Source organism: Plecotus auritus, assembly GCF_963455305.1.
Source record: "Plecotus auritus genome assembly, chromosome: 3".
Classification (NCBI taxonomy): Eukaryota; Metazoa; Chordata; class Mammalia; order Chiroptera; family Vespertilionidae; genus Plecotus; species Plecotus auritus.
In genome coordinates, this window is record NC_137772.1 from 92337477 (window position 1) to 92355255 (window position 17779).

General features: G+C 42.9%; 1 protein-coding gene across 2 annotated transcripts in view; it reads right to left on the reverse strand.

The window, feature by feature from the left end:
• Positions 1–6502: 6502 nt before the first annotated feature.
• The window catches only part of RCBTB2 (RCC1 and BTB domain containing protein 2), a 42833-nt gene continuing 31556 nt past the window's right edge, over positions 6503–17779 (reverse strand). Inside the window, exons 9-12 of one of the 2 annotated variants that reach the window (XM_080659241.1) lie at positions 17267–17393; positions 14908–15047; positions 10770–10900; positions 6503–7351 (exon numbers count right to left, since the gene is read on the reverse strand). In XM_080659241.1, coding sequence (XP_080515367.1) covers positions 7211–7351; positions 10770–10900; positions 14908–15047; positions 17267–17393 — 539 coding nt within the window. In that variant the 3' untranslated portion in view covers positions 6503–7210. The remainder of the gene's footprint in view (positions 7352–10769; positions 10901–14907; positions 15048–17266; positions 17394–17779) is intronic. The other variant, XM_080659242.1, reaches the window with a different exon arrangement.

Genomic DNA, 17779 nt, shown 5'->3' on the forward strand with positions numbered 1-17779 from the left:
GGCCGTGCCCCCACCCGGTGGGGCTTGACAGGGGACCTCAGGCCATGCCCCCCACCCCAGCACCAGGCCAGGGGACCTGAAGTTGTGCCCCCCACTCAAACGGGCTTGATGGGTGTGGGGCCGGCCAGGTCTGGGTGTCACCCAGTGGGGGTGGGGCCGGCCAGGTCTGGGTCTCCTGCATTTTTGAAGCGCAGCTTGGTGGGCAGGGACTTGACTCTAGGTCCTGCGGCATGCCCCAGACTCTGACAGGAGGGAAATTTTCATATACATTTTACTAATTTTCTTTCATCTCTGACACTTCTATTATAAAGAAAGGGCAAATAGCAATATTAAAATATTTCCTCTAATCCCCTTTTAATGTGCATGAATTTCGTGCACCGGGCCACTAGTCTAATATAAAGTTTATATGAAAGGCCTTTCCTCCCAAGCATCTTTTATGTATATAACAAACCCACAATTCTTTATATGCAATTCTGAAATCCAAAAGGCTTTAAAAAAAAAAAAAAAAGGAAAGAAATATAATTCCTCAAAAAGAGGGTGGAACACTGGCTGTGGTTGCTAAGTGGTTAGAGCATTGGCCTCCTCACTGAAGGGTCATGGGTTCAATTCCCAGTCAACGGCATGCACCTGGGTTGCTGTTTCCTCCCCATCCCCAGTTGGGGCACGTGCGGAAGGAAGGCAACCAGTCTATATGTCTCTCCCATCAATGTTTCTCTTTCTCTTCTCTCTCTCCCTCCCCAACCGCCCTTCCACTCTCTCTGAAAAGTAAAGGGAAAAATATCCTCAGGTGAGGATTCAAAACAAAACAAGGTGGATAGTTTGTTCCTGAAGGAAGAAAGGCAAATAAAGAGGTTAGAGCAGGAAAACCAGCAGGCACACTTGAAAGGACTGTATTTATGTTGGATGGAGATCTTACATGAAATGCAGTCTCTTAGGTTAAGGCAAAACCAAGCAATCTTTATGACACTAAAACTTTTTAGTCTAGATAATAAAAATTGATCACTTCTGGCAATTTAGTATTCTAGAAATTAAAGTTCTTTATAAAAAAAAGTTCAAATTCATATACCTATTTTCATCAGCTTCCCAGATGTTGGGGGAGGGAGCCCAGCCGTGTACATGCTAGTTCTGCTTGGATTCATAGAAACTTGCCTGTAGAAGCATATTTTTTGTTCCTCATTTTTGGGCCAGATAGTGTACCCAGCATTGGGTAGGTAACACTGTATAATATTTGAATAGAATTAAAACAGGCTTTAAATATGGAGCTGGGATAGTGACCTGTTCTTAAAAATCCTTTTTTGTATCCATTATTTTTGGACTATACTTATATATATATTAGTATTGATATCTATGATAATGGTAGTTTAATATGAATGTTAAATTTATTCCACAGACCAACATCAGTTACTTCCTGAATAGAAAATGTTGGAATTTTAACTGAATTTAGTGAAAGAAAATCAGTATGATTTATGTTTTTATGCTTTGGCAAAGACTGAATTAGAAATAACAGTAAGGTATCATTTTTCCTTTCTTTTTACAATTCTCCCAACCTATTTGTTGTAATAATAGGAGGGGGCGTTTAATAAGAGACAAAACTGTGTAGTTTGTAGTTGCTTCCTTTTCATTACTGGTCAAGAATTCTGTCTCTAAATGAAACTCACCAGGTTATGGTTCAGAATGACGTAGTTTCCTCCAGTCTCAGCTGAAGAACATTAACCTTTACTTTTAAAAAAGCATTGATTTGTATCTTCATAAACATCAGCAGATGAGGATACTACTTTATTCCTGTAAAATCTTAACTTTTCTCTGTAAATTAGGGTAAAATTATTTTGGAAGCATTAAAACATTGAACTTCCTCATGTGAGCAGAGTGGAAACAAAAACTTAAGGATAGGAAATCTAAGATGAACTTAAATAAAGGGATGGATCCATTCATTCTGACGTAGTGTTATTATGAAAATGTAACTTTTCTCTCTCATATCCCTAACTGAACAGTAGTGTTTCTGAGACTCTATCCTCGAAGACCAGAGAGAAGCATGTTTTTTTTTTCAGAGAGATGTATCCACTGGACTCATATGTCATCTTTCACACATCTAAAATTAGCCCTTATTGTTTGGAATTGGGGATTTTAAGGGCTCTCATCCTTGGCTAAAAACATCAAAAATAATTTTGGTGACATATTTTTTAATATACTGAATTAGAATCCTTGAATCTATATTTTGAAAAAGTTCTATGGCATAGATTATTCTGTTGTACCCAAAGATAAGAAGCACTGAGCTATATAGCAGTGCAGACCTAACATAACAAGTGTAGAAAGAAAACCTAGATACAAATCCACCTGGTCCTCCTTAATAACTTGTACTCTGGCAATATGGCCATTGACTCATTGTGGAGTTTGGGTCCATTTTGCATCCTTAAATAAACTTACCTGTTCCCTTTGTTCCAATTTTTACATGAAATGAGTTCATAAAAGAAAAAGGCAGCAAGGAGCTTCAGAAGACCCTATCAGACTGCAAGAAAGAGGAAAAGGCTTTGGAAGACACTATGAAGTTGTGAAGGTTTGGTCAGTTACAGAGAGCATAGGAGGAAAAGTGAGGAGGAAAAGTCGGACATGAAGACAGGGGTTGTCCAACTGTGAGAACTGACAGCTATAGGTAATAGCCAGGTCTGCATATTTCTTTGCTGGATAAAATAGCAAATCTACCAAAAAGTTGGGGGGAAAGGATATATGGTAGATTTAAAATAACCAATAACTGAATGAGACTATACAATTCCAGAAACAGGATTGTAATTTAGAACTAGAGGCATCCAGATTACTTAGCCTCTACAAGATAAGGTGTGCAAAGATGGATAAACAAAGAAACTAAGGATTCTAATGTGACCTCACCAATAAAGAACAGCCACAGGCAATAATATGAACAGTAAGTTGTTTATAACCATTTGTTTTAAGTGGGCTTCAGTATGCTACCTTATTTGAGTAACTGCTTTAACTCATATCACATGGATTTATATACATCTAAGGCATAAGGTTAATGCAATTTTGCTGTTTCTTAGGAATTAAAAAACACATCCTCCTATATAATAAAGAGGTAATATGCAAATTAACCCTCATGCCCTCACAAGATGGCTGCCTATGACCAGGCTGGCAGGGGGGTTAGTGAGGGACAACCAAATGACTGAACAGCAGGCTGCATGGGGCAACCAGGCCAGCAGGGGGGGTAGTAAGGGCCGACGAAACAACTCAATAGCAGGCTGCATGGGGCAACTAGGCTGGTGGGGGGGTCATGAGGGGCGACCAGGCTGGCAGGGGGGCAGTTGGGGGCGACCAGGCCAGCAGGGGGCACAGTTGGGGGCAACCAGGCCAGTGGGGGTGGGCAGTAAAAGGCGACAGGCCAGCGGGGGGGGGGGCAGTTAGGGGTGATCAGGCTGGTGGGGGGGATGCAGTTGGGGGCAACCAGGCCGGCATAGGGGGCAGTTGGGGGCGATTAGGGGGGGCAGTGAGGGGCAACTAGGCTGGTGGGGGGCAGTTGGGGGCAACCAGGCTGGCAAGGAGGGGGCAGTTGGGGGTGACCTGGCCAGCAGCAGGGGGCAGTTAGGGGTGACCAGGCCAGCAGGGGGGCAGTTAGGGGCAATCAGGCCAGCATGCAGAGGCAGTGAGGGGTGATCAGGCCGGCAGGGGTGGCAGTTAGGGGTGACCAGGCCGGCAGGGGGGCAGTTAGGGGCAATCAGGTCAGCATGCAGAGGCAGTGAGGGGTGATCAGGCCGGCAGGGGTGGCAGTTAGGGGCGACCAGGCAGGCATGTAGGTGAGCGATTAGGAGCCAGCAGTCCAGGATTGTGAGAGGGATGTCCGACTGCTGCGGATTGGGCCTAAACCAGCAGTCGGACATCCCCCGAGGGGTCCCAGATTAGAGAGGGTGCAGGCTGGGCTGAGGGGACTCCCCCATGCACGAATTTCATGCACTGGGCCTCTAGTGTGTGAATAAAATACAGCATAGGGAATATAGTCACTAATCCTATATAATAAAAGAGTAATATGCAAATTAACCATCACTCCGCTACACCCACAAGCCACGCCCACCAGCCATGCCCACCAGCCAATCAGGAGTGAATATGCAAATGAAACCAACCAAGATGGCTACGGCCACAGAGAGCAGGAGGGAGGCTTGGGTTTCTCTGGTGATGGAGGAAGCCAAGCTTTCCACCTGCCCTTGCTAGCCTAGGCCTCCACTCAAAGCTACAAAGTTTCAATGATAGAAGATACATAAATCCCAATAGAAATGGCTGCCGCCACAGAGCAAGCAGAAGGCTTGGCTCCGCTCCAGGCTACAAAGTTTCAATTGTAGAAGATAAATAAACCCCAGATACCAGGGCCTCCGCTTGGGTCGCCAGGGGGCTTGGTTGGCCTGCAAACCACCACAAGCCCTCACCCAGGCCGCCCCACGCCCCAAGGGAACCCCCACCCTGATCTGGGACACCCTTCAGGGCAAACCAGCTGGCCCCCACCCGTGCACCAGGCCTCTATCCTATCTAATAAAAGAGTAATATGCAGATTGACCATCACTCCAACACACAAGATGGCTGCCCCCATGTGGTCAAAGATCCTGCCCCCATGTGGACATAAGATGGCCATCACAAGATGGCCAGCAAGGGAGAGCAGTTGGGAGGGACCAGGACTGCAAGGGAGGGCAGTTGGGGCAATCAAGCCTGCAGGGGAGGGCAGTTAGGGGTGACCAAGCCGGCAGAGGAGGGAAGTTGGGGGTGACCAGGCCTGCAGGGAAGGGCAGTTGGAAGGGACCCAGGCCTGCAGGGGAGAGCAGTTGGGGGGGACCAGGCCTGCAGGGAAGGGCAGTTAGGGGTGACCAGGCCTGCAAAGGAGGGCAGTTAGGGGTGACCAGGCCTGCAGGGAAGGGCAGTTAGGGGCAAACAGGCTGGCAGAGGAGCAGTTAGGCATCAATCAAGCTGGCAGGGGAGTGGTTAGGGGGTTATCAGGCTAGCAGGCAGAAGCGGTTAGGGGCAATCAGGAAGGCAGGCAGGCGAGCAGTTGGGAGCCAGCAGTCCTGGATTGTGAGAGGGATGTCCGACTGCCCGTTTAGGTCCGATCCCACCAGGATCGGGCTTAAACAGGCAGTCAGACATCCCTCAAGGGGTCCCAGATTGGAGAGGGTGCAGGCTGGGCTGAGGGACACCCCCCTCCCCTGTGCACGAATTTCATGCACCGGGCCTCTAGTATTGTAATAATTATGTATGTACTAGAGGCCCGATGCATGAAAATTCATGCACTGGAGGTGGGGTCCCTCAGCCCAGCCTGCCCCCTCTCACAGTCCGGAAGCCCTCAGGGGCAGGAGGCAACCTGGCGATCACGGGAAGGTGATGCCCCCATCACACCTCTGCTGCTGCCACTGCCAGCAGCACAAGCCTTGGCCGGCCCTGGTTACCTGAGCCTCGGGCAGCCCTGGGCAGCTGGGCAGCCGCCATCTGAGGCTTCCCTGTGCCTCGGGCCCAGCCTGGGCGGCTGGGAGGCTGAGGGCGGGTCCAGCCGCACCACGCGCCTGCTCTCCTCCCCCCCTCCCCCCCAACGGGGCTGAAAGAACTGGGGGACTCCTGTGGGGCTGAGGGGACTGGGCGCAGCCATCTTGTGGCTATGGGCACCGCCATCTTTGTGATGGTGTGATGGTCAATTTGCATATTCCCTCTTTATTAGATAAGATGGTGCCAGGTGGATACTAGAAATATCAAGGGAACACTTTGTAAAGTACATGATTATCTAACCCAGGCATCCTCAAACTATGGCCCGTGGGCCACATGTGGCCCGCTGAGGACATTTATCCAGCCCGCCAGGTGCTGCTGCCTGTTCTGCTTAGCAGCTGACTCGTCCCGGGCCCGCAGTGTGCTTAGGAATTTGTTCATAGTTTTTTTTTAAAACTATAGTCCAGCCCTCCAATGGTCTGAGGGAAGTGAACTGGCCCCCTGTTTAAAAAGTTTGAGGACCCCTGATCTAACCAGTATGCTATACACCTGAAACTAATACAAAATAATATTGAATAGAAACTATTTGAAAAAAAATTTTAATAAATTAAAAAAAAACATCTGTTCTATTATATTCAAATAAGCACTTTATTATCAAATAGTTCAGGTTTCTAGTTCCAAGAGTTTTCTTTACATAATATCATATTGTGAAACATAATAGGAGGATCTGATACTATCCTATATCTCATTCCAGTTTTTATTTTGCAGTTGGGTAACTTGTTTTGATCTAAAAAGTATAAATTTATCTCATTCTTCCTAATGCTGTATATGAAATGTAAGTTTTAATGCCTTTTCAGATGGTATTTTATAATTATACTGTGCCAGGTTAAGAGACCTGATTTAAAGTGACATAAAAGACAATTACAAGAAAAACACAAACATTTTTATATACAAAGGCAAATCTCTCAACACAAAAGCAAAGGACATTTTGCAATTATGTAAGGCAGGTGAGCCCAGAAATAACATTTATTCAAAGATAGTACTTCATATTCAATAATCCCATAAGTGAAATCAATGACTCAGAGTAAATAGAAAATTAAAGTTAGCCCTTAGGGCTTTGACAATTTATTTGCCAAGGCCTTTTGCGAATTCTGATTCTCTAAATTAGCCACTATTTCTCAGAACGATGCACCAGAAGAATATGAATCTTAACAGATGCATGCTGTTTTAAATTTGTTTTTGTACAACTTATTCCTTCATCCATTATCCCACAAAAAAAAAGCTATTCTCAGGGCATACTTAACATTTATAATAAATTAATTGTGTGCCTACTATATGCAAGGCACTGTGCTGGATGCTGAAAATGTGGAGGTGACAGCATTCCTTGTCATGTTATCTATGCAATATCAGCCTGTTGAATAACAGAATATTCGGCCAGACTAGCATATATTTAAACCAATATGCCAAAAGTGTCCAACTTAAGTGACTCAAAAGAGGAAATGGTAAATATAATAAGACATTTTAATTGTTTTCCCTGGAGCTTAGTCACATCTGATCAGAGAGTTTAATGCCTTTTATATCAACTCTGGATTTCAGCAGATGGGGAAGACTGACCACCATCCCTCTTTTGACAGAATGTAAGAATTCAGCCAAATGTAGCTCATCATTAATACTATTAAAGAGAAGTTATTCTCTGGCTTTTAAAGGGAAGATAGGAATGCTAAAAATGTTTTCCTGCAGGTGAGAATCAATTTTTAAAGGCTCCAACTCTGCTTGCTTTGCTGATAAAGTTCTTCAGGAGATCATGGTCCATTTCTGCAAAGCCTGAAGTTTGTGTTACCACAGTCAAATGGTTTACACAAAACCTGAAGCAGAATTCTTCCAAATCCTAGGAACAACAAAAAATACTTTAACAAATTCATATTTTCCAATGTAATGCAACATAGAATGAAAACACACAAGCAAGGAAAAAGGATTTGATAGCCAATAGGAAGACATATTGGTATGGCAATCCCTAAAGAAAAGTTATAAAACTATTGTGCTAATATGAACCTATGGTTGTAACAATGTAAATGACATAGTAAAACATTCAGGTTCCTCCACACCAGCCAATACCAGAGATAGGCACCTACATGTCTGAATTCTGTACCTTTCACAGTGAGAGTACTAGTATTTGTACTATTCATTCCACTTTCAGTATTTGTTAAAAGTATGACACTCCTCTTTTACTCCTCTCTTCCCCTAGGGAGCATCCGGCCCATGGGTCTTATAAGGCCCACAAAATCATTCCGTCTGGCCCTGCCAAGCTATTAGGAGTGAGTTAACTAAATGTTTAACCAAATATAGCAAGTTAATTTTTAAGTTGATAATTTTGTATGGCCCACCAATGATGTTATAAATATCTAAATGGCCCTTGGCAAAAAAAAAAAAAAAAAGGTTCCCCACCCTTTTGCTTATTGTCTATGTTATTTTGAATATAATCCAAAGGGAATATAAAAGAGGAGTATCATACTTTTAACAAATACTGAAAGATGGGATGGTTGTTCCATCAGACCCTGACTACCTTCAGTAATCTTAACTGGGAAAATGAAGAAATCATGACTTTCTCTCTCCTAAAACAGTCATCGGCAAACTGCGGCTCGCGAGCCACATGCAGCTCGCGAGCCGCGGTTTGCCGCTCTGTTGACTAATGAGTTTGCTGACCACTGTCCTAAAAGAAACTCCTCAGATTGGTGTTTCTGCCTTACTGTAATTCACTCTGGGCCAACAAATAGTCCTATAGTACTTCTCTTGGTCAGATTTGTAAACTTGAGACAGAATGAAGGTGGCTGGATGCTTTTTTGGCCCCAAATTAGAGCTAAAGTGAGGCCAGCTGGAGGAGATTCCAGTTGCCTTTGACCCTGGGCTATGCTGCTGTCTTGACCCAGGACAAGGTGCTGCCAGGTAAAAGTCAAACCAAAAGTTTCTGCTGTATTAGCTGAAACTGATTTATTTTAAAAGCCCAAAATAATGTCCAAGCAATCACATATACACATTACACATGTAAATTATAGCAGATGCTGGAGATGAAAACACAGGCAAAAATTCGCAGTACTAATAGCCATGCCAATCAAATTCACAGTATGTTTTAAGTAAAGAAACAAACTACGTGAAGAAAAACTATCCATTTCACCCCTAAACAGCTACGTAGGCTGCTAGGGTCACACTGGCAATATGACATCTCTAAGTCCCTGGTAAGCCCTGAGTGACAGAACAACCAAAAACCCTCCCACACACACTCAATATCAGAACATGTGACTATACATAAAAATGTGTTTCAATAATACATACTGAATATACCAACATCCATTTGAAATTATGGACTCTTGCTTAAATTCTTAGAAGTGACATTTTTTGTCTATAGCACACTGAATTGAAGCAAGACAGCAAATACTGTTCTTTATGAAAACCTGTATTTTAAGTATACATATGGCCTACTTTACTGATTGTCTCTTATGTAATGTAGGTACAAAAATTAGTTAGATGGGCTATAATAAAATATAGCGCCTCTTTAGGCAAAGTTGAAATTCATTAAAGAAACATTTCTTGATATGTGTCAGGCACTATCCTAAGCACTAAGGATTTGGTTGTGAGCAAAGCAAAGTCCTTGCCATTCTTTAAGGAGCTTACTTTCTAGAAAACAGAGGGCTGGAAGGTTTAACCATACAAATAATTCACATAAGTAGGGAATATGAAAAAGTCCTGGAAATTAAGCCTAGTTCAGATGGAAACACTATACATCCACCATATTGCCATCCGAGGTAGCTCACCAGAGTCCAGTATTATCACCATGATTTTAACAAACTACAAAAAACACATTGATTTTTTCTTTTTTGCCAGAAAGCATTTTGCATGTTGTAAGTACCCAATAAAGCATTACCTGGATGCAAGACAAACATTCACTATGCTTTTAAATGTCAATGTTTCTAGCTGGGTGAGACTTTTTAAAACATTAAGTAAAACAAACAAACAAAAAACCACACTAGTATTTAGAGATATACATAATGTAATCTAGGAAAAGATTAGAAGGAGCTGTGTGAAAATGTTATGTTCTCTGGTTGATGAGTCATTTCCTTCCTTATCCTTTTTTTATTTTTCAAATTTTCTTTACTAAGCATATTATTATTTATATAAGCACAAAAAAGGTTAAAACCTTTTTTTCCACCCGCCACTAAAATGTCCCTGTTTTTTTTTAACCAAAGGAGAGGATATCCTTATAACAAAAGGAAATCAACTCCAAGAAGTATAGCCTGTTTCCTAAAGATTTAGCTCTAAGACAGGTTTTCTTTCCTTTCTTTATTATCAAAACAATACATGGTCACTGCACAAAGTTCAGAAATAAACAAAGATAAGGAAATGAAAATCATCCATAATCCCACCATCTAAAGATAACCACTGACTATATTTTTCAGTCTTTTTCCTTCGTAGATAATGAAAAAAAGAAGTCTTTTTAAATTGAGCTATTTATACTTTTTAAAAAAATGAAAATGGGACCATAGTTTTTCAGTTAATGATATATCCTGAATAGCTGCATGCTTTCATATTATTAATATTCTATATAGTTTAAACAACTCTCTAGGGTTCACATTGACTTTTTCTAATTTTTCAAAATTATAAACAATGCTGCAATAAATATCTTTTAAGTTAATCTTTGTCCAAACCCATGATTACTTCCTTAAGACAGATTTCTTTATGTGAATTTCTTAAAGAATTATATCCTTAGAGTTTTTAATACATATAATACCAAACTGTGCCCCAGAATGATTGTACCAGTTTGTACTTTCATCAGCAGTTTAGGAGGACAGCCATTGTTCTGAGCTGTAGTATTTCTAAAAATATATTCCCTGGTGTGACAAATGTTTTTATTTATATTTTTCATTTGTTCATAAATCTATATGGTTCATTTTTTCAGTCAAATTGCTCATATTATCTTTTTATTTTTAAGAACTATACATTATGGTAAGCTTGCTTTATATGTTGCAAAAAATTTCCCAGCGTATTATTTACTTTTTAATTTTCCTTGTGGCATTTTTTTGGTGTATAAGCATCTTTTATTTTATTTTTTTAATCAAATCCATCAATCCTTTCCTTTATGGCTTCCTGCCTTTGAGGTCCACCCTAACGTTATATTCACTAATATTTCTTCTGATATTTTATTGTATTTGTTTATATTAAGTACTTAACCTACTTAATGTAAAGATATGAAGTAGACACCTACCTATTTTTCTTCCAGAAGGAAAACTAACTGAAAAAAATGCTTTTCTTACCTGAGCATCATACTTCACAGCAGCAGAGAGCAGAGCAATGGCATTCTCCTCACAGATGCCTTGCTTGATAGTTTGCTGGCAGAGCTTTTTCAAACGATTTTCTCTATAAAATGTAGCCAAATCTAGCAATCCTGGTGGAAAGAGATGTTTATGGAGTGACTTCAAGCATCCTGATTTAAACTCACTCAACCCTTAAGATTTTTTTTTACATTATTTTGAATATAATCCTTAGTGAAGGCTGTATAGATAGACTTGTGCTCATACACTCTGAGCAGGTGGCTTTCCCTAAGAACATAGCTGAACTGAGCAAATACAATAGACAAAAGAGCAGCCATGGAAAAAATAAGAGCAGTGAACAAGGCTTTAATATGTTTCCTAGAAATGCCCCTCTAATTATCTGTCTGCCTGCATTACCAATGTCTGCTCTAGGATCATTTCCATCAGCATACATACATGCTATAATAGCGCTCATCTCTTTAAAAAAGAAAAAATAAATAAAAACCTTTCATGGAGACATGTCTGCCTCTCATCACCCTACCCCGTTTCTCTGCTCCTCTCCACAGCAAACCTCCAGGGGAGAGTCCTTTGCTTGCTGCCTCCATTTTCTGAGTTCCCATTCTCATCTCGAGCCATTCCAGGCATAATTCCATCCCCTCCACTCCTGACATCACACCTGGGATTGTCACTAAAAGCTGCCACAATGCCAAGTCCAAGGCTATTCTCCAGTTTCATTACTCAAGAATGACACAAAATTTCCTGTGGCTGATGATCATCCCTTTCTTGAAATGCTTTGTTACTTGCTTGTGTTTTTCTTCTTTTTTATTAGTTACTCTTCAGTCTCTTGGCTAGACCATTTTTCTGAGTTTGAAATGTCTGAGTGCCCCAGGGTTTAATCCTCATATTCTTATTTCACTTATTCCCCTAAGTCAGCGGTCACCAACCTTTCGGACCTCACAGACCACCAGTTGGCGACCGCTGCCCTAAGTGATTCCAGCCCGGTGGTTTCAAATGCCATTAATTGACATCTACCCCATAGGACACTATGAAGTACTCCAGTCAGGAATGGCCAGTTAGCAGTTGAAAGACGCTTGTCAGGAGTTTCAGATACTACCTAAATCTTCAGAAAGAGCTAGAAATACTTTGTTATTGGTGAAATGAGTAGTGTTTAGGATATGTGGCTTGGCTCTAAATATCATGAGGGTCCTTTTGCCTTTGCATGAATGGCATTCAAGCATCATGAGCTTAAGTAGTCCTATACCTGTGGAGTAGTACATTTGCTAGGTCTACATCCAGTCCTAGGCTGGTCAAAAGGTTAGCTAAACCCTGCTACTAGCATATTGTTATATCTACTTTAAGCTAACCTTCTAAGCAAGCTACTTTATAGAGGGCCTAATGGTCAGACAGCAGGGATTTCATCAATCTCACAACATTAACTTTTCTTGTTTGTGTCTGCTATTGAGTTTTGTACGTGTGGAAGAATTTGGTCAGAAACTTGCTTTCATTGTAATATGACATACATATCAAAGCTATGAAAGAAAAGCCTGTGGTCCATTGGAGGATGCTGAAACCGTTAAGAGTTGTGAATGGCTCAGTGGTTTCTGGTCAGTTCTCAACAACTCCCAAACTCATACCAACAGCCCTGTGCACTCCCCAGCTTCAGACTCACACCGACCTGGACTCGCAAGAACTGCCCTAAAACAGGACCCTGGCCTTCGTCTCTGCTCAGGAGGCCTCACTCTGTACTTCTGCCAGACACAAGCCTCATCACCAAAGTGTGGTCAAGGAGCCGTGTACCCATTCCTACTTAGGGCACACTTTGGGTGTCTGGGACCCTGGGATTCCCCAACTAACTGGCTCTGAGACCACATGTGTGGGTATTCCCTCCCCTCCAAACCATACCACCAATGCACAGCCCCCCAGCCTCAAGGGGCGTGGCCCTAGGTGGGGGTGGCCGGAGCTTGGACATGCAGGCTGTGGTGCCCACACACCCCTTGTGATGCAGGATGAGCTGGTGGTGGGAAAAGAAAGGCACCTGGCTGCAAGCTGGAGGCCCGAGGCCTGGCCCTCCCATGCCACTGTGTTCAGCACAGAACTCCAAGGAGTCGCACAACTCTAAATTCCGACTAAAACTTAAACCTGGCCTTTCGGTTCTCAGTGAAGGTATGCTTTTCAAGGTCTGAGGATTGAACATATTTTATCTGAAGTTAGCATCACATATAACTAAGTTTTTAGATGTAGGATACGTAGCCCTTTATTTGGACTCTTGCCCAGGGCCCTGCAAATATTAGGGGTGGGCTGATAAAAATGACTGCCACTTGGATGTCTAATCAGCTCCTTTGACTTCAAACTCAAGAGCAGCACCTTTCCATCTTCTTCATCTCAGAGAGTGATACTTCCATTACCCCAGCCACTCAAGCACCTAAGCGCAGTCATCCTTCTCTTCCCCTCACACCCACATCCCAGCCATTGACAATACCATCAGCTCCATCTTTAAAATACCTAGAATCTGGTCTCTTCAACGCCACCACTGCTACACCACTAACCCAGGGTGCCGTCATCTCACTCCGGAACCATTAGAATTACTGATCTTTTAAAGACAAATCACGTCATTCCTATGGCAGAAGCTACTTGTTGCTTCTCCACTACACACACAGTCATGGCCACCTGGATATGACCACACTTCCCCCCACCTCCTATGCATCTGGCTGGGTTAGGGCCTTGGCCAGCTCTGATCCATGGTTTGAAGTAAGTGGAACTTACAGGACCCTTCCTCCCGTAAGATTCTGGGCATTTGCCCTTCACCCCTTTGTCGCTGTCCTTTCCTCCATCCTGCTACCTGTAATGCAAATGCGGTCTTGGACCAAGAGCACAGGGGCCACATATAGCAATGCCCTGCCCTGTATCCCTGTGAGAGAGAGAAAGACACTATCTTGTTTAAGCCACTTCTTCTCTTCCCCCGCCCCCCCCCCCCCCCGCATTTTACTGTCAGAATTAAAGCAAATCCTAAATAACACAACCCTATGCTCAAAACCTCACACCAAGAAAAAAAACTCAAGCTCCTCGCCATGGCCTTCATGGTTAGGTATGATCTTGCCCAGCTTTCAACTTCTTAATTCCTCCCAGTATAAGTCTTGCTCAGTCCATTCCAACCACCCTGGCCTTCCCCCTCCTCATCCACATGCTAACTTTGTTCCTGTCTTGGACTTTTGCACTTACTGTTACCCATGCTTAGAGTGCTCTTCCTTGGGTATCTGCATAGCCCACTCGTGACTCCCCAGGGCTCTGCTCAGTGCACTTCCCAACGGAGGCTTCTCTTGACCCTCCTGACTGACCGCTTGCATTTATTGCTTAGGGCTGGTCTCCCTCATCCTAATACAAGCCCCACAGGGGCAGGGCCTCGGTCTGTCTCCGCAGACACCCAAAGGAGCTGCAGCACACAGTAGGCATGGGCACTAAAACATTGTCAAGAAAGGAAGGAAACTGTAAAACTTCAGAAATCAGACTTTTGTTTACCTGAGTAAAATTACATGCTAATCTGGTAAAAAAAAACAAAACTGTTATTGACATGTATAAACATGTCAAATGAATGTTTAAAAGTTTAGGGATTGGACTCTTTCTTTAGTTCCTTACAGCTGTAAACTGAAACTTAGTAGGTACTGAACTCTGTACCCATTGGGTTCCCTGTGTTGCTTTTTTAATGTCAGGTGGACATCCCTCACTCCTTTCAGGATGGGATGCACCAGACCACAGTGGTCTATCCCGAAGCCATCTGGGATGGAAATTCACAGATACAGAGACCAGCAGGGCTTATGATGTGGATTTTATCTATTTTATAATGAAAACATTGTGAGGGCAATAGATATGATAGCTAAAAGTTATGTACAATACTAACACATAGTAATTAAGAGTGGTACCCAATGCACAGTGATGATAATTCATCTATCTCTTATGTTATCTATTTAGTCAACCTCTGAATGATTAGTAACAAGGGAAAAGAGTTTGGGTGCAACACACAAAAAGAGAACTCCTTCTGCGATTGCACTCACAGCGACATCCATTTAGGCTCCACAGAAATCACCTTGACAAGTTACCCAGCACTTTGCCAATCTCTTGGTAAAGTCTGGTGGTAATTAATTACCTACTGCCTCCTCAGGGGGAAGGCTGATGCTGTCTGTGTACAGGTATTCCAGGAAGGCTCGGTAAACAGGATATGAAAATTCACTCATTTCTACAATATCATCCTCACTGTCGTCCAACGAAGAACGAAAATGCTCACACCTGAAGGAAGAAAAACATGTCAGGTCCTAGGTTCTGGGCAAGAGCAGTTAACACAAGGAGCACTTAAAGGGGGCTTAAAGGGGAAAAACCTAACAAGGAGAAGGGAAACACAACACTACACATGACACTCGCCAAGTTGCACACCTTCATGTCCCTGCCCTGGCCCCTCACTTCCTCTGCCGGCCAGTTTTTAACCAACCATTAATTTAACAAGGCTGCAAATACAAACCTGCTGTGGGAGAGCTGCCCCTGCAGCCACACTGGGTGGAGACAGTGCTGCCTCCCTGAAAGTAACCACACCATGTCCACTGAGCAGCATCTGTGGAAGTCAGGCGAGTCTATTTTTATAACAGCTGAGTAATTCTGTTTCTTCACTTCCTGTTACGGCTTGAATTGTCTCTCATAAAATTCATATGTTGAAGTCCTAACATCAGAATATAACAGTATCTAAAGAAAGGGTCTTTACAGAGGTAAGTTACCAAGTTAAAATGAGGTCATTAGAGTGGACCCTAATCCAATACGATTGGTATCCTTATGAAAAAGGGAATCTGGACACAGGTGTGTACACACATAGGGAGAACACCATGTGAAGATTGGCGTTATGTTGCCACAAGCCAAGGAATGCCAAAGATTGCCAGCAAACCACCAAAACCAGGAGACTGGTGGATCGGATTCTTCTTCACAGACCTCAGAAGGAACCCATCCTGTGAACACCTTGATCTTGACTCCTAGCCTCCAGGACCGTGAGAGAATAAATTTGTTGCTGAAGCCTAGTTTGTAGTACTTCGTTACAGTAGCCCTGGAAAACTAACACACACACACCCTTTATGAAGGTTTATGGACTGTAGTAAAAGTGAACAAATGTACAGCCTGACCTTACTGAGAGGTGAACTTGAGACTAAAATGCTATATTGAGCTTGTTATTTGTTGCAGTGGGATTTAAGTATCTATTAGACAACATGATGGTTTTCAGAATCATTATGTGAAAAGAAAGAAGCCAGGCACAGAAGAAAACATATTGTATCATTCCATTTATATAAACTTATAGAAAATGCTAACCAATCTATCTGACAGGAGATCACCTGCCCCAGAGCCCAGGGCACAAGGGATGTTTGAGGAGTGACAGAAACGTTCTCAATCTTGACTTGGGGTGATGCTTTCACAGGTGTATTCATATGTCAAAGCTCCTCAAGTGTGACCGTTAAATGGACTTTAAGTGGATGTAACTCATGGGTCAAAATTTATATCAATATATTTGACTTTTTAAAAAAATCTGTGTTAGCTCTATACTGGATCTGTTGCTCTGGAAAAGCCTTATCTTCTCTTTTTTCAAGCCTCTGAAAGTTCCGTACCCCACAGCTGAGTGGGGAGAGTGATGTTCCCGGCTGAGCCCAGCGCCTAGCACTGAGGTTTACTTGTGTTGAAGCCGGCAAGGCTAACAGCACACAACACTCACCACCAGCAGCTGGCTGCTCCCTGAAGCCAAGGGCAGTTGGTCAAGTCCTGTAAGGAAGCCTGGGGAGCTCCTGTAAGAAAGCTCCTGCCCTGAGCCACACCCTCGTCGGCCTCTGGTATTTCTTGTTTCATGTATAACGTTGCCGGGAACCAATTCCAGCATGTAATAATTACAAGAGTTTTACCCAACGGTTGATGAAACTTGGGGGGCTCAACAAGGGTGAGCCACATATGTAATTTACCTGTTGGAAATGGGTAAACAGCACTTCCCCCAAACCTGAATAGGATTGTTAACTGCCAGACAGCTCAGGGCATTTTATTGCCTCCTGTTGGCCAAACACCTGAACAGCTGTAGGCTATTCCCCAAACTGATAATGCTTCTGTACTCTACCCTTTGAAGTGTATATTTCCGCCTTGCCTTAGGATAAATCGTGTTGAATAAAAGCACAGGTCTTTGGTGAAGGAAGAGTCTTGCAGCTCCTTCAGCTGAAGTTCCTCTGACCCCCAATGCCTTTCAAAAATATCTTTCGTCGTCCTTGGACTCCTTCTTGAATCTACGCGCAGCCCCTTTCTCCAGAATGCCGAACCCTTTGTAAGGCTGGGAAAAGAACCCCCGCAAATGTGTTTCCCCCGGCTGCACGGAAAGCTCCTACGGGCAAAACTGGCCTCACATTTGTCCATAGTTACTGAAGTGCCTAGAGTAGTTCCTTGGCAAATAACAAATGTATTTACTTATTTAATTCTCAAAATAAGTGATTCCATACCTAATTTTGAGAAGGACTTTATGTGCATAAATGTACTTTCCATCCACCAGAAATCTCAGGTCTGCGGTGCTGGGGTTGTCAAATTCCCTCTTCAGAGACTCAGCTACTGTGAGGTGGTCGTCAGGTTCTAAGAGAATAACAACACCAGTGTTCCTAGAGTTAGCTACAGACATAATGAAAACGCAGGCTGTAATACAGCATGGCTCTGGCGCAGACCCTCGTGAAAACATCAGCTCTCTAAAATAACTGCACAGCTGAGCCATGCTTCTCCCCTAAATATGAACTCGCACCTCTGTAATCATTCAGGGTTAAACCCCACACACGTCTGTTTACAAACCTGGCAAAACAACTACTACAAAGTCCAAAACTACCTCACTAAATGAAATGTTCGAATGTTTAAATAAATACACTAGCTAAGAAACAATTTCTCAGTCAAATTAAAAAGTAGTCAAATAAAAGTACTTTTAATTTCGTATGTAGTGTTGGTTTCTGATACTTTTAAGAGAAATAAAT